The sequence below is a fragment of the Myxine glutinosa genome, chromosome 7 (assembly GCF_964187855.1).
Source record: "Myxine glutinosa chromosome 7, kmMyxGlut1.1, whole genome shotgun sequence".
Lineage (NCBI taxonomy): Eukaryota > Metazoa > Chordata > Myxini > Myxiniformes > Myxinidae > Myxine > Myxine glutinosa.
The window spans coordinates 190,371,440-190,388,962 of NC_136267.1; the positions used below are offsets into that span (position 1 = coordinate 190,371,440).

At 42.7% G+C, this 17,523-nt stretch overlaps 3 protein-coding genes across 5 annotated transcripts in view; 2 read left to right on the forward strand and 1 right to left on the reverse strand.

Moving 5' to 3' along the window:
• LOC137430930 (dual specificity calcium/calmodulin-dependent 3',5'-cyclic nucleotide phosphodiesterase 1A-like) overlaps positions 1-17,523 on the forward strand; it is a 400,001-nt gene that overhangs the window by 367,696 nt on the left and 14,782 nt on the right. Inside the window, exons 13-14 of the mRNA XM_078782637.1 lie at positions 422-542; positions 2,079-2,254. Of these exons, the coding sequence (XP_078638763.1) occupies positions 422-542; positions 2,079-2,254 (297 nt within the window). The remainder of the gene's footprint in view (positions 1-421; positions 543-2,078; positions 2,255-17,523) is intronic.
• Positions 1,790-17,523, reverse strand: part of LOC137431910 (protein phosphatase 1 regulatory subunit 1A) — a 99,330-nt gene continuing 83,596 nt past the window's right edge. For all 3 annotated transcript variants that reach the window (XM_078782640.1, XM_078782639.1, XM_078782638.1), the window contains exon 8: positions 1,790-2,198. Coding sequence is in view for 1 of the 3 variants with exons in the window: in XM_078782639.1 (XP_078638765.1) it covers positions 2,189-2,198 (10 nt within the window). In the remaining 2 variants the exon portion in view is untranslated. The remainder of the gene's footprint in view (positions 2,199-17,523) is intronic.
• On the forward strand, positions 8,239-10,369 carry LOC144892857 (uncharacterized). The gene is made up of 2 exons (XM_078781188.1): positions 8,239-10,148; positions 10,238-10,369. Exon 1 carries the CDS (start codon positions 9,122-9,124, stop codon positions 9,812-9,814), a length of 693 nt encoding a protein of 230 aa, XP_078637314.1. The 5' UTR covers positions 8,239-9,121; the 3' UTR covers positions 9,815-10,148; positions 10,238-10,369.

Consider the following 17,523-nt stretch of genomic DNA (forward strand, 5'->3'; position numbering starts at 1 on the left):
TTAGATTTTTTTATTGAAGTTCATGGTGGAATGCAGTAACTGAGGGGTAAAAGGCAATTCAAATAACAGTAACAGTGTAACAGTAAAGCAGTGGGGCCGCTGTTAGATACAATAGCAAAGGGAATCAATGTTCTTGGTACCTGGAGGAGCTTTGCTGCTGATCCACCAAATTGCAAACGTATTGTGGTTAACACGGCTCAAACAAAATATTCTGTCTGATTTTCTTTTCTAATTTTACTTTCTATCAGGAGTTGGGTGGGAATCAGCACAGATTGTGTGCACCTTTTCTGGAATATCTTTCACTTCTCTTCAAAGTTAAAAAAAAAAATCCATTTCGATGGGAATTGCTATTGGTTCAGGATCAATGTTATTCGTTCAAATTGTAGGTTAATTCCCAGAATTCATTACTGAATGCCCACAGGATTCATCGATTTCATCGTGGAACCCACGATGACTTTGTTTACCGATGTTGCTGACAAAGTGCTGAACTCCCTTTTTGAAGACACCACTCCAGACACAACAAGTCCTTTCCGATGCAGCAGGTAAGCGACCCATTTTGTCAAGGGATACGTATAAAGCTCAACAAGAAACGCTGGAGCAAATACTTAGGAATATGCTTCATGGTCTTAAGAATGGAGTTGAGACACCAAGTCTGTGCACTGGATTTAGTAGGAATGTTATTTTTTTTCCTTGTTTTGTTCCATACGTTGTAACATGACCAAATTGAACTTCTCATTCTTGACATGGCTTGATAATGTTTTATGGCTTGATAAAAATGGGCCTAGCTTTATTCCTTTTTTCCTTCACGAAACTTTGCTGCACAAAATTGATAGAATCCTGGGAACGATTCTCCATTTTAATTAATGCAGGTTGTGATGATTCATCCGGGCGAATTAAATCAGTAAAAGTTTATCATTGAAAAATCTGGACTGACAAGTCGGCCGATGTTTCGACGAGAACCCACTCGCCTTGGTCACTGCAGAGGTTGAAGTGAAGAAGAAGCTTGAAAATCGCCACGTGACTTCAACCGTTGGTCGTGTGAATTGGTCTGTTGACCAATCCAGGTGTCACATGACGGTTGCAGACGACATGGGAGAGATGTTATAGCCTTGTCCCACGTCTGTGACAGCTTAAATCACAAACCACCCCTTTTGTTGAGAGAGGGTCATTCAACTCATTCCAAAATGGATTCCTTCACACCAAAACCACTTGACGATGATCAAAGGTGTGTCCATGCAGGTTAAAGTGCATCTATCCAGCAGCGTTGTTGTTGTTCACCAGACGTGATAATGTTCTTGTTACTTCCTGCTTTTAAAAAAGACCAAAAGGGGAACCACACTTACCAAGTCTTTTTGGACAAGGCTATGCCATCATCTGCAATCGTCATGTGACACCTGGATTGGTCAACAGACAAATTCACACTACCAACGGTTGAAGTCACGTGACGATTTTCTAGCTTCTTCTTCACTTCAACACCTGCAGTGACCAAGGCGAGTGGATTCTTGCCGAAACATCGGCTCTGGCGACTTGAAAGCGCAGATTTTTCAAATGTAAACTTTTACTGATTCTCCAATTTGTTTCATATATTTTATTTACCATTATCCTTCGGCATTCCAAGTTTTGTGGCGTTCCGTGCGTCTGCATCTTTTAGTTTTTGAAATACCAAAATTTTGAAATATCTTTAGCTTTTGAAATACCAAGATGGATCCGGCTGCCCAAGAATAGTTCTGCTGTTCATACTCATAATGGAAAAAGTTTTACCACGCAATCTGTTACAATGCTTAAGAGGTTCTGTGCATTGATTTTATGAAAAAAAGAAGCACATATATTCACACTTGGTTTTCAAAACGGCACAAAAGTAAAGGCAGAAAACAGACTAATGTGCTTTGCTATGAAGCCGATTGTCAGGATAGGTAGAGCAGACAACATGAGAGCGAGTAGAGCAGCAGAAGGCACAAGTTACTAGGCTCATGTCAAAGGACTTCCCCGTACTTGAGGGATTTGTGGGCATGTGAGCGTCCGATTCGTGTGTGCACCGAGTGAGACCCTTGCTTGTTGTCGGCGGGGTGATTGAACAGCCTGAGCAGCTTGGGGAAGAGGGAAGGCCGGAGGGCCAGCACCCAGAGCATGACGTCCGATGGAACGGCGTCCACCGATCGCCCGGTCATCTCCGTTGATGTCAAGAGATTCAAGGCCACCTGGTGGGAGGTCATCCAACAGAACAGGGAGAAATGGAAGATCCAAGCAACTCAGGGTGAGTTATACCCTCAAATAACTAAGATTTTTGGATACATGTTATGTAGGTATTCAACTTCCTCAGACACACCATGCAATGTGAAATATAACTTCTGAAAGCAGCAATTAACTTCAGGAAATAAAAAAAATCGATTTAGTGGCTTTTCCCGAGACTTTTACAGTGAATTCTCTTTGCAAACTTTTCTGCAAAATAAAAATAACAAAACAAAAATTCAAGTCGTTGTTAATGTCAGCTTGAAGATAAGCACATTGACACTTAAATCCAGCCTTTTTTTCACTTCCTGTATATTGATAACATTTCATTGTAATGTCTGAAGAAAATCTTTATTCTGTGAAAGATAAGTCAATTATACCTTCAAAATGACCTCCAATTAATGTGATGTTCATTAGTTCAAATGAAGTGAAGAGGCTATCATGCTCCTATTGAACTGTTTACTCTTCTTCATGCTCCTAATGAACTGTTTACTCTTCTTCATGCTCCTAATGAACTGTTTGCTATTCTTCATGCTCCTAATGAACTGTTTGCTATTCTTCATGCTCCTAATGAACTGTTTGCTATTCTTCATGCTCCTAATGAACTGTTTACTATTCTTCATGCTCCTAATGAACTGTTTGCTATTCTTCATGCTCCTCATGAAATGTTTACTATTCTTCATGCTCCTCATGAAATGTTTACTATTCTTCATGCTCCTAATGAACTGTTTACTATTCTTCATGCTCCTAATGAACTGTTTACTATTCTTCATGCTCCAAATGAACTGTTTACTATTCTTCATGCTCCAAATGAACTGTTTGCTATTCTTCATGCTCCTCATGAAATGTTTACTATTCTTCATGCTCCTAATGAACTGTTTGCTATTCTTCATGCTCCTACTGAACTGTTTGCTATTCTTCATGCTCCTAATGAACTGTTTACTATTCTTCATGCTCCTAATGAACTGTTTGCTATTCTTCATGCTCCAAATGAACTGTTTGCTATTCTTCATGCTCCTAATGAACTGTTTACTATTCTTCATGCTCCTAATGAACTGTTTGCTATTCTTCATGCTCCGAATGAACTGTTTGCTATTTTTCATGTTCCTAATGAACTGTTTACTATTCTTCATGCTCCTAATGAACTGTTTGCTATTCTTCATGCTCCGAATGAACTGTTTGCTATTCTTCATGCTCCTAATGAACTGTTTGCTATTCTTCATGCTCCTAATGAACTGTTTGCTATTCCTCATGCTCCTAATGAAATGTTTGCAATTCTTCATTCTTCTAATGAACTGTTTGCTATCCTTCATGCTCCTAATGAAATGTTTGCTATTCTTCATGCTCCCAAGGAACTGTTTGCTATTCTTCATGCTCCTAATGAACTGTTTGCTATTCTTCATGCTCCTAATGAACTGTTTACTATTCTTCATGCTCCTAATGAACTGTTTGCTATTCTTCATGCTCCGCATGAACTGTTTGCTATTCTTCATGTTCCTAATGAACTGTTTACTATTCTTCATGCTCCTAATGAACTGTTTGCTATTCTTCATGCTCCGAATGAACTGTTTGCTATTCTTCATGCTCCTAATGAACTGTTTGCTATTCTTCATGCTCCTAATGAACTGTTTGCTATTCCTCATGCTCCTAATGAAATGTTTGTTATTCTTCATGCTCCGAATGAAATGTTTGCTGTTCTTCATTCTTCTAAAGAACTGTTTGCTATCCTTCATGCTCCTAATGAAATGCTTACTATTCTTCCTGCTCCAAATGAAATGTTTACTATTCTTCATGCTCCCAAGGAACTGTTTGCTATTCTTCAAGCTCCGAATGAACTGTTTACTATTCTTCATGCTTCCAAGGAACTGTTTGCTATTCTTCATGCTCCTAATGAAATGTTTGCTATTCTTCATGCTCCTAATGAAATGTTTGCAATTCTTCATTCTTCTAATGAACTGTTTGCTATCCTTCATGCTCCTAATGAAATGTTTGCTATTCTTCATGCTCCAAATGAAATGTTTGCTATTCTTCATTCTTCTAATGAACTGTTTGCTATTCTTCATGCTCCTAATGAAATGTTTACTATTCTTCCTGGTCCTAATGAAATATTTGCTATTCTTCCTGCTCATAATGAAATGTTTGCTATTCTTCATGCTCCTAATGAACTATTTAGTATTCTTCATTCTCCTAATGAACTGTTTACTATTCTTCATGCTCCTAATTAACTGTTTGCTCTTCTTTATGCTCCTCATGAAATGTTTACTATTCTTCATGCTCCTAATGAAATGTTTGCTAACCTTCATGCTCCAAATGAAGTTTACTATTCTTCAAGCTCCTAATGATCTGTTTACTATTCTTCATGCTCCTAATTAACTGATTACTAATTTCATGCTCCTAATGGACTGTTTGCTATTCTTCATGCTCCAAATGAACTGTTTACTATTCTTCAAGCTCCCAATTAACTGTTTACTATTCTTCAAGCTCCTAATGAACTGATTACTAATTTCATGCTCCTAATGGACTGCCTGCTATTCTTCATGCTCCAAATGAACTGTTTACTATTCTTCATGCTCCCAATTAACTGTTTACTATTCTTCAAGCTCCTAATGAACTGATTACGAATTTCATGCTCCTCATGGACTGTTTGCTATTCTTCATGCTCCAAATGAACTGTTTACTATTCTTCAAGCTCCCAATTAACTGTTTACTATTCTTCATGCTCCTAATTAACTGATTACTCATTTCATGCTCCTAATGGACTGTTTGCTATTCTTCATGCTCCAAATGAACTGTTTACTATTCTTCAAGCTCCCAATTAACTGTTTACTATTCTTCAAGCTCCAAATGAACTGATTACTAATTTCATGCTCCGAATGAACTGTTTGCTATTCTTCATGCTCCTAATGAACTGTTTGCTATTCTTCATGCTCCCAATGAACTGTTTGCTATTCTTCCTGCTCCCAATGAACTGTTATTCTTCATGCTCCTAATGAACTGTTTGCTATTCTTCATACTCCTAATGAACTGTTTGCTATTCTTCATCCTCCTAATGAACTGTTTGCTATTCTTCATGCTCCGAAGGAACTGTTTGCTATTGCTCATGCTCCTAATGAACTGTTTGCTATTCTTCATGCTCCTAATGAACTGTTTGCTATTCTTCATGCTCCGAAGGAACTGTTTGCTATTCCTCATCTATCTATAATTCCAGTAATCTCTGTGTGTGTGTGTGTATGTGTGTGTGTATCTATCTATAATTCCAGTAATCTCTGTGTGTATGTGTGTGTGTCTGTGTGTTTGTCTGTGACCGCTGTTTCTCGACAACCACGGGTCCGATATACTTGAAACTTGCCAGGTATATTGCTGGGGACCCGAGGATGTGCCTTTTCAAGGTTTGAAATTAATCGGACAAGTGGTTCCCAAGGTATGGTCACCGTACTCGCAAGCCGTTCGCTTTGGCTTTGCGAATGGACCAAACCATTTCATGTAAATAGAGGGGGGGGGGGTTCTACCGTACTCGCAAGCCGTTCGCTTTGGCTTTGCGAATGGACCAAACCATTTCATGTAAATAGAGGGGTGGGTTCTGTGGTCGTTACTGCCACGTGGTTTCAAAGTTTTTTTTTGTTGTTGTTGTTTGCACGCATGTTTTTTTGCACCCACGTACGGGCACGCCCTAGTGCTCTTAATGAACTGTTTGATATTTTTCATGCTCCTAATGAACTGTTTGCTATTCTTCATGCTCCTTGTAATGAAATAATGGTTGTGATCTGCTGCAGTTCCTCCCTGGCGGTTAAGAAAAGCAATGATTTATAAGTGGCTGGGTAGGCGTGCGAGAACTGTCTGTATTCTGTGACGATCCGAGCTGGTAAGCATAATGGGCGCACCTTTATACGGCTTGCTTTTTATAGGGTTTTATATGGCCGTTTGCTAATAATTGCTTAATCTCTTTTTAGATTATGTGGACGTTTTGATTTCAATAAAGCTCACTATCGAGAAGGAGTTTTGTGGATTCATATCACCATATTTTTTTGTTGAGATCAAACCCTTCGCTCAGAGACAACATGAACAAGTTACTGAGACTCAAGATGTTCATTGGGGACCCTCAGGCGACGGATGCAGCGAGTCAATGGGAACATTGGCTTCAGTCTTTGACGAATTATACTGCCATGCTGCCAGATATGTCCAATGAGCAAAAATTGTCTGTGCTCACCTGTCACCTGTCCAACACCGTTTTCGACTACATCTCACATTGTGAAACCTATGCGACCGCCGTGAGGCATTACAAGAAATCTACGTAAAGCCTCATAGTGCTAAAGCACGCGAGGCACATGCTCGCTATGCGGAGACAGGATCCATCGGAGCCTCTTGAACGTTATCTTCAGGAATTGAGGAAACTCGGGAAGGACTGCATGACAGAGGCTCGAACGGCCGCTGAGAGAGCAGATGATTTGATGTGAGACGCCTTCGTAACTGGCCTCTCGTCCCCTGCGATACGGCTAAGATTAATGGTGAAAACAGCTATGATCCTCCAGGATGCTTACGATCAAGCTCGTGTCTTACAGCTCATGCAAACTTGCTCCGAGGCATACGGACGGCCTTACATAACAGCAGGAGCTACCGCTGAAGCTTACACGGATCTAGCCTCTTATGCCGAGCAAAGCCGAAGAAGAAGCCCAGGGTACAGCCGCTGCAATCTCCCCTCCCGAGAATGCAAAGTGCTATTTTTACGGAAACCGACGGCATGCCTGGGCTCTTTGTCCCGCCAAGGATGCGATGTGTCATACTTGCAGGAAGAAAGGACACTTTGCAAAGGTTTGTCGCTCAGTGAAGATGCGACTTACCCTTGCAGGAATTAATCCTTCGCGGGAAGCCCACTCCGGAAACCCGGGCCTGTCTCGGAGCCTTTCCAGCGCCGTGCTACTGGCACTCGTCGAGGGAAAGCTGCCGACGTGCTGATCGATGCATGAAGCAGCGCAAGTTATGTCAGTCAAGCGCTGGTCAAACAACACGGGTGGACGGTCGGCCCAGTTACGAAGTGAATCTACATGGCATCTTCAGGCCTGTGGACACGCACAAAGGGAATGTGCATTGTTAATGTGGTTGTCAACGATATTGTGTATCCTGATATAAAACTCATGATAATGTCAAACTTATGCGCCAATGTGTTGCTGGGCCATGACTTCTTTGCAGAGACATGGACGGTTGGAAATGCAGTTCGGGGCCGGGGAGAATAACCTTTCTGTTTGAGGTCTGGCTGAGATGGCTATCGAGCCCCTTGCTCTCTTTCCTAGCTTAACTGCCGATTGTAGACCCAGACCATAAAGTCTAGATGGTACACCCACACTGACACACAGTTCATCGCTGATGAGACTAAACGGTTGCTACGGGAGGGCATTATAGAGCCTAGTAGTTCGCCGTGGACGGCCCAGGTGCTCGTGGTGCATACGTCTAATCACCGGAGGCGCATGGTCATGGATTATTCACAGACTATTAATAGATTCACACAGCTTGATGCATATCCTTTACCCAAATTGGATGATATGGTACGTGACGTGGCTAAGTTCCACGTGTTCAGTACCTTGGACCTAAGAAGTGCGTACCATGAGATACCTATACGTGAGTCTGACAGGCCCTATACTGGGTTAGAATCTGGCCAAAGGCTCTATCAATTCCATCGCATATCTTTCGGAGTAACAAATGGGGTAACTTGTTTCCAGCGCGACATTGATGACATTATTGCTAAAGAGCAATTGAAAGACATCTTTGTGTACGTTGACAATGTGATGGTTTGCGGCCATGATCAAGAATATCATGATGCCAATTTGCGCAGATTCCTGTGGGTGGCCCAACAGTACCATTTGACTTTCAACGAGGAGAAATGTAAATATTTGGCCCAGACTTCTCGTCTTGAGCCCAGAATTGATCTTCTCGGGTACACAGTGACTGGAGGCGAGATAAACCCTGACGCCGAGAGACTGCGCTCTTTGCTCAAGATGGTGGCTCCGTGTGATCGTGCGTCTCTGCATCGTGCCCCGAGGCTGTTTGCACATTACTCTTGGTGGGGCCAAGGCTACTTGGAAAAGATTCATCCTCTTGTGGATTGTAAGGCATTCCCTCCAACGATGGGAGCCAAGGCACATTCCAGCAGTTGCAAGAAAACATAGCAGGCGCCTGCGTGACCTCCATTGACGAGACAAAACCCTTCCTAGTCGAAACAGGCGCTTCTGATTGTGCGATCGCTGCGACACAGACCCAGTGGGGGGAAGCCTTTGGTGTTCTTTTCGCGCACCTTGAGCGACAGTGAATGCAAACACTCTGCTATCGAGAAAGAGGCATATGCTATAGTGGAGTCGATCAGGCGATGGTGTCACTTTCTATTGGGCAAGAAGTTTCAACTCATGACCGATCAGCAGTCTGTGGCATTCATGTACGACCACCGGCATGCACAACGCATTAAGAACGAAAATATATCGAGATGGTGAATCGAATTGGCCGAGTATTGCTTTGACATAGTCTATCATCCAAGTCGTGATAATTTGGCAGCAGATGCTTTGTCTCGACCTGTCTGCGCGGGCATGACGTCCGATGATTTGTGAATGATTCATGAATCTCTATGCCATCCTGGGGTGACGCGTCTCGCACATTTTGTTTGCCGTCACAATTTGCCGTTCTCGGTAGATGACGTCAGACGCTTGTGCCGATCGTGTTCAGTGTGTGCTGAAATTTAGCCTAGTTTCAACAAGCCGCCAATGGGGACCTTGATTCAAGTCGTCCGTCCTTGGGAGAGATTGGGTATAGACTTTAAGGGACCCTTACCACAGTCGGGCCGCACCGCTATATACTCACGGTCGTAGACAAGTATTCGCGATTCCCATTTGCGTTTCCATGCACTGACATGTCGTCTGCTATAGTCATTCGCTGCTTGCGTCAGCTGTTTCTACTGTTTGGATATCTGGCTTTCATGCATTCTGATAAGGGGGCGGCGTTCATGTCTCAGGTGAGGACCTTTGTCCTGGAGCGAGGCATCACTGCCAGCCGTACTACTCCATATCACCCGCAGGGGAATGGACAAGTCGAACGATTTAATGGCATAGTCTGTAAGGCCATGGAAATGGCTTTGAAAACTCGAGGCCTGAACTCTACTCAGTGGGGTTCAGCGTTACCTGAAGCGTTGCACGCCATCCGCACCCTCCTATACACCGGTACAAATGAAACTCCACACGACCGGATGTTCCACTATCAGAGGCGTAGCTCCAGTGAGCAATCTCTGCCGGGCTGGCTTTCTGAACCTTGGCCCGCTTTCTTGAAGCAGATGGTCCGTCATAGTAAATACGAACCGCTGGTTGATCGGGTACACATGCTGGAGGCGACTCCAGAATACGCTCAGGTTCGGATGGCGGACGGACGCACAATGAGCATATCGGTTCGGCATATAGCTCCTTGTGGCGACGATTCATGTCCTGGTACGAGTGAGGGCCAAGGGGCGGGGCTGGAAGCACTTAACACACCTGTGTTGTCATCTCCGGTTGCGGATTCTCCAGGGCCGGTGATGTTCCAATCCGCATGGAGTCTTCGAGACCCGAGGTAGATTCCTCCAGTCCGGCTGAGTCCAACATTGTCGAGTCTGAAATCAGTTCTGTCGGTTATCGTACTCGAGCTGGACGAGTGAGTCGGAAGCCGCTTCGTTTGGGATTGTAGATGGGTGCTCTGCGAAATAACAATCTTTATCTGTGTGCCTCATATGCAGTACCATGAATTACATACCCGCGTGCTTCGCTGAAATTCTTTATTGGAGGGAGAATGGAATGAAATAATGGTTGTGATGTGCTGCAGTTCCTCCCTGGCGGTTGAGAAAAGCAATCATTTATAGGTGGTTCGGTATGCGTGCGAGAACTGTCTGTATTCTATGACGATCCGAGCTGGTAAGCATAATGGACGCACCTTTATACGGCTTGCTTTTTTATAGGGTTTTATATGGCCGTTTGCTAATAATTGCTCAATCTCTTTTTAGATTACGTGGACGTTTTGATTTCAATAAAGCTCACCACAGAGAAGGAGTTTTGTGGATTCATATCACCACACTCCGAATGAACTGTTTGCTATTCTTCATGCTCCTAAATAACTGTTTACTATTCTTCATGCACCGAATGAACTGTTTGCTTTTCTTCATGCACCGAATGAACTGTTTGCTATTCTTCATGCTCCTAATGAACTGTTTGCTATTCTTCATGCTCCTAATGAACTGTTTGCTATTCTTCATTCTCCGAAGGAACTGTTTGCTACTTTTCATGCTCCGAAGAAACTGTTTGATATTCTTCATGCTCCGAAAGAAATGTTTGCAATTTTTCATTCTCTTAAGGAACTGTTTGCTATTCTTCATGCTCCTAAGGAACTGTTTGCTATTCGTCATGCTCCGAAGGAACTGTTTGCTGTTATTCATGCTCGGAATGAACTGTTTGCTATTCTTCATACTCCTAATGAACTGATTGCTATTCTTCAGGCTCTGAATGAACTGATTGCTATTCTTCATACTCCTAATGAACTGATTGCTATTCTTCAGGCTCCGAATGAACTGTTTGCTATTCGTCATGCTCCTATTTAACGGTTTGTTATTCTTCATGCTCCAAATGAAATGTTTACTATTCTTCATGCTCCCAATGAACTGTTTGCTATTCTTCATGCTCCTAAGGAACTTTTTGCTATTCTTCATGCTCCAAATGAACTGTTTGCTATTCTTCATGCTCCTAATGAATGGTGTACTATATTATTCATGCTCCCAATGAACTGTTTGCTATTCCTCATGTTCCTAAGGAACTGTTTGCTATTCTTCATGCTCCCAATGAACTGTTTGCTATTCTTCATGCTCCTAAGGAACTTTTTGCTATTCTTCATGCTCCAAATGAACTGTTTGCTATTCTTCATGCTCCTAATGAAAGGTTTACTCTATTATTCATGCTCCCAATGAACTGTTTGCTATTCTTCATGCTCCCAAGGAACTGTTTGCTATTCTTCATGCTCCTAAGGAACTTTTTGCTATTCTTCATGCTCCAAATGAACTGTTTGCTATTCTTCATGCTCCTAATGAATGGTGTACTATATTATTCATGCTCCCAATGAACTGTTTGCTATTCCTCATGTTCCTAAGGAACTGTTTGCTATTCTTCATGCTCCCAATGAACTGTTTGCTATTCTTCATGCTCCTAAGGAACTTTTTGCTATTCTTCATGCTCCAAATGAACTGTTTGCTATTCTTCATGCTCCTAATGAAAGGTTTACTCTATTATTCATGCTCCCAATGAACTGTTTGCTATTCTTCATGCTCCTAAGGAACTGTTTGCTATTCTTCATGCTCCTAATGAACTGTTTGCTATTCTCCATGCTCCTAATGAACTGTTTGCTATTCTTCATGCTCCTAATGAACTGTTTGCTATTCTTCATGCTCCCAAGGAACTGTTTGCTATTTTCATGCTCCATATGAACTGTTTGCTATTCTTCATGCTCCGAATGAACTGTTTGCTATTCTTCATGATCCGAATGAACTGTTTGCTATTCTTCATGATCCGAATGAACTGTTTGCTATTCTTCATGCTCCTAATGAACTGTTTGCTATTCTTCATGCTCCTAATGAACTGTTTGCTATTCTTAATGCTCCTCATGAACTGCTTGCTATTCTTAATGCTCCTAATGAAGTTTGCTATCCTTTGTGCAAAAAGGATAATTATTGCTGTTCTCTTGGACAATTTAATGTGTACAGTACTTAGAAAAATAATACTTCTACACAAAGAAGTTGATCCCATTGTTGTTGATAGAAGTTCACATAATGAGATCATGATTGTCCTGAATCCTGTGTTTTCATATCAACAATAATAGAAGTCATCATCAAGGACACAGGACCAAACCTAATAACCTGAGAAAAGGGATGCGTAGATTTTACACTTAAAAAAATAAAAAATAAATAAATAAATGTTTATGTAGTGATGATGGTAAAATGTACATAATAAATAAAGAATTCATTCAAGGTGGTATGTTGGTTGTAGATTGGTAAAAGGTATCTAATTAAATAAATAATTCAAGGTGTTATGTCATAACTGCTTCTTCTTCTTCGCCTCCTCTTCCCTTTATAAGGGGATATATATATATATATATATATATATATATATATATATATATATATATATATATATACATATATATATATATATATATATATATATATATATATATATATATATATATATATATATATATATATATATATATATATATATATATATACAGTGAAACCTTGACTTACGAGTTTAATTCGTTCTTTGACCGAGCTCATAACTCAATTTGCTCGTTTCTCAAATTAAATTTCCCCATTAAAAGGCATTGAAATGCTATTAATCCGTTCCAGCCCCCAAAAAACCACACCAATTTTTTTTGTTACGTGTTTTTAAACAAGAAAAATGTACTTTATAAATAACAAATAATGTATAAACAAGCACGACCTCGTATATACTGTTCATAATAAAAGAGAATGTTGTAGCGACCCATGGGTCCCCCAAGCAAGACCGGCATCAGAATCTCCTTGCTCCAGCCGGTGACGTCACCGGCGGGGATCCCCGGCGCCAGAGTGGCTGGTCACATGACCGCCAAAGCATCTCCCGCGTGCGGGTATAATGAGCTACACCTGTGGATCACGTGACCACCAAAGCACACCTCGCTTGAGAGGCGTGGCTTTCGGTTTCGGTTTTGCTTTATAAGGCAGCCCGATAAACGGGCTTTTTAGTGTTCCCGAGTTGGTTTTACGAATAAACATCTTCTCGGACGAGTTTGTGCCTTGCCATCCTTTTATCCGTATTCTGCTGGAGTCCAGACTCCTTCAATGTAAAGAAATAAACTGGTTTTATTAAGTGTTGTGGCGGACACGAAAGCACTGACGTGGTGACATCACCCCGCACACCAAGTGGGGGTGGGCCACGCCGGGGAGAGAGGCGTGGCCTCAGGATATAGACGGGGCGTGCAGCCTTGAGCAGCTTAGTGCTGCAGTTTGAATAAAGACCTGTATGAACCGCGTTGTCCGCTTGCTCCTTGCGTAAGCATTAGCACGCGCAGCATCGCGCTACAGTGTATTTACCTTGAAGATCAGACGAGGATGCTGGCGGAGGTGGAGGAGATAACTTTTGCCCTTTTCGCCACACTTTCCTCGCTGTCACTTGCAGGGCGTTTCAATAAAAACCTGTCCAACGAGGTTTGTTTCTTCCTCCCTTTCAAAATGTTTCGAAAATTCTCCATCTCTTCATGGATAGAGGTCCGGAGCTTTGAAATAATCGTAACGCCCTTGGCTGGCGTTATAGCCTTTATCGACTCCTTCTGCTTCAAAATCGTACATATCGTAGAAGTACTACGATCGTACTGCCTCGCCAAGTCGACAACACGCACACCTCGCTCATGTTTTTCGACGATTGCGTGTTATATATCCAAGCACATCATCCTCTTCTTCTTCTCAGTACTGCCCTTGGCACTCAATTTCTTAGGACCCATGGTTAAAACTAAGAAATTTTCCAAAATAACCAACATGCGAAAACAAAGCAGCAGCGATATACGGCAGAGATGCTTGCACGGCAAGATAACCACGTGACCGGAACGCTCGTTGGGCCACCTGGTGGCGGGTGGCGTAAGCTCGTAACTCAAATCTCGGCTCGCATCTCAAAGCAAAAAACCGCCCGAGCGACGGCTCGTATCTCGGAAAACTCGTAAGTTGGTGCACTCGTAAGTCAAGGTTTCACTGTATATATATACATATATATATATATATGTATATATACACATATATATATATATATATACATATATATATATATATATACATATATATATATATATATATATATATATATATATATATATATATATATATATATATATATATATATAATATGTATACATATACACACACACACAGAGATTCAGTTGGCTCAATAGCGCAGTGGGCTGTCACCACGCAAGTGATTTTTCACAGTAGCCCAACGCAAGAAAAAAATTCCTGTTTATTAAAAATTGCAGATGAGTTGATCTCCAATGCACTTCTACATATACTTGCACACACGTACATATGCATGCATATACTTACGCTCAAATATGGGGTCTGCTGAGCAGGCATGTAAGACATCAGCCATTATAAAGCTCGCAGTGTTAAGTGTGGAAAATTTCTGAGGAGATTCGGATGGCTCAATAGCACAGTGGGCTGTCACCGCATAAGGGATGGAGGTCCCTGGTTCGAGTCCCGGGTTGAGTCAGAATTTTTCACACCAGCTCCACGCAGGAATTCAATTCGTTTATTAAAAAAAAAAAAAAAATTGTATATATGTATGTATATATATATATATATATATATATATATATATATATATACATACATTCTTTTTTTTTTTTGCAAACAAGATCGAGGCTCGTGTAAAAGCTAACATTAATCACAAAAAAAGAAAAACGGAAACACAAAACATACAATAAAGGGAGCGGAAGCCAAGATGGGGAGAGAGAGGGAAGCAAACAAGTACAACAGGGACATAGGGATATCTGTGGGAGGGAGAGGGCTTAGAGGGAGGAGGCATGAGAAGGCGGTGGGGGGTGGGAGAGGGATAAAACACATGGAAACTGCTAGGACTTCCAGGAAAGAAGTTGGTATTTCAAAAAAGTGGATCTGGGGTGAATTAACGGGGGTAGAAAAGATCAAGGTTTTGGATGGGAGCATAAAAGAGATGGTGGTGAACAGCTGTTTTAAAGAGGGAAGAGTGGGATTGAAGAGAGTGAGGGAATTTGTTCCAGAGGCGGGAGAAAAGAGGAATGAAAGAGTGAAGGTGAATAGAGAGTCTTGATTTTGGTAGTTTCACCAGCAGAGGGTTACTCGTAGATCTTGTGTGACCTGTGGGAATATTTGGGGAACAGAGCACAGATAGAGCTGGGGGAGCTAGGACGGATAGGAGTCGGTCGAAGACAGAAAGACCACCTACCTGCCTGCGGTGAGTGAGTGAAAGGCCCTCAGAATCAGCTTCATCGCGGGAGATTCCAATGAGTCTGAAAGCTTTGGTTTCCACAGCGTGAAGACAAGCTAGGTGTGAGGCAGGAGCACCAGCCCAGAGGGGAGAGCAGTATTCCATTGAGCTGCGGATGAAAGCCTTGTACGTGGTGAGGATGCCTAGTCAGTGTGTGTGCCAAGCGTGTGTGCCAAGTGTGCCAAGGAAGGACTTCGCACGACGGAGGATGCCTAGTCAGCAACTGGCTTTGAAGGCTAGCTTGGAAATGTGGTTTTCCCAGGAAAGATCATGGCAGATAGTGAGACCCAAAAGCTTGAGTGACAGAACTTCTTCAAGAGGATTGTTCAGAAAGTAGATGTGATGGTTGTCCAGTCGGTCTTTTCGGAGAGACATTGTAAGAGTGTGAGATTTGTCAGGATTGAAAGACATGTTCCACTTGTTTGACCAGTCTGTGATTTTGTCCAAGTTTGCAGAAAATGAGGAGGCTGCAGACTGCCGATCTGAGGGATGAGGTATAGAGCAGCAGAGAGTGGAGTCAACAGCAAAGAGAAGGAGAGGATTTTCCAGAGAGTCTGAGAGATCATTAATAAACCACCTTTAGAAGCCATTTTTCCCCGCAAAGCGGGGGTTGGCCTTTTTCGGGGACCGTGGTTGTTGTTGTTTTTTTGTTCCCCTTTTTGAAGCAATGTTTTACGGCCGGATGCCCTTCCTGACGCCAACCCTTTTTGCCGCCTTTAACGACAAACAGGGAATTACCAGTGAACTGGTACTCAAATTTGCCGACCTCGGAAGGATGACAGGCTGAGTCAACCCCCTTGGCGTTAATTCAGCGATCGACCGGGATTCGAACCCAGGATCCTCGGATCCTAAGCCGGCACCCTAGCCGCTAGCCCAACACCAGGGTTCTGAGAGATCATTAATGAAGACTAGAAAAAGCACAGGGCACAGAACACTGCCTTGGGGAACTATAGCCTGAACAGGAAGGGGAGATGAGAGAAATCCATTCAGGGCCACACATTGACTATGACCAGAGAGGGAGTCCGCAAGCCACGAGTGGAGATTTCCATGGATACCATAGGAAGAGAGTTTGGTGAGCAGAGCGGAGTGCCAGACCGTATCGAAGGCATGTGATATGTCAATGGAGACAGCTCTGATTTCCCGTTTGGCATTGAGGACCTCCATCCATTGTTGAGACAGCAGAAGAGGCATGTCCAGAGTAGAGTGACCTGGTCTGAAACCAAATTGATGATTAGAGATCAAGCCATTGGAGAAGAGGAAGGATTTGATATCTGAAGCAATGATGGATTTCATGACACAGAGAAGGACACAGAGTCCAGGAGCAGCTGGGTTCGACTGGGTAAGGTGGGTACAGAAAGAGATGGGTTTGGGACACAAGATTTTGAGGCAAACACAGAGTTGAGGCATTCGGCTTTGTCACGTGCGGTGTCAACTGTGCAGCCATTTGAGGTAAAGGAGGGGACGGAGAGGGAACAAACACCAGAAACAGATTTAACCAGACACCACCAGGATTTGGAAGGAGACAGGTTTGAGAGTTCAGTCTTGAGAGTAGAGAGATATTGTTTCCTCGCTCTCATGAGGGTAGACACACACTTGTTCCGAGATTGGTGGAAGGAACTGAGATTGCCTTCAGTTGGATTAGCCTTCCAAGAGGCAAAGGCAAGTTGTTTCAGGGCAACTGCCTCACCACAAGATTCAGTGTGCCATGGACGGGAGGAAGGGTATGACAACTGAAGACGAGATGGGATAAATTTGTGCATAAGAGAGAGCAGCTTACTTTGGAAGAATTCCCCGGATGAGTTTATGTCAGAGGCAGGAGAGATGGGAGACCAGTCCAGATGATTGATGGCTGCTTGAAGACCGTGCCAGTCGGCCTGAGTGAAATGCCAGACTTGTCGATGCTGAGGAGGCTCTCTGAGAATGGCCAGAGAGATTTCCATTTTAACAAGCAAATGATCAGAAGAACCGATTGGAGCAGAAGAAGAGCAGCAGATATTTGCAGGGAAGTTTGTCATGACCAAGCCTAGAAGAGAAGATGCTCTGTTGTCTAAGATCCGGGTCGGGAAATTGACAGAATGTGTCAGTCCCAGTGAGTCACATAAGTCCTTTGCTGAGGTGCCTTGACTGGTGGAAGAGGTACCCACACACAGCCAGCTGGCATGATGACAGTTGAAGTCGCCACATATGAGGAAAAGGGAGTTGGGATGAGTGGATAGAAGTTGGTCCATGTTGTCAGACAGCGACATGTAAATGGAGTCAT

Coding starts and splice junctions, on each gene's coding strand:
- LOC144892857 (XM_078781188.1), top strand. CDS start 9,122: ATGTCGTCTGCTATAGTCATTCGCTGCTTGCGTCAGCTGTTTCTACTG.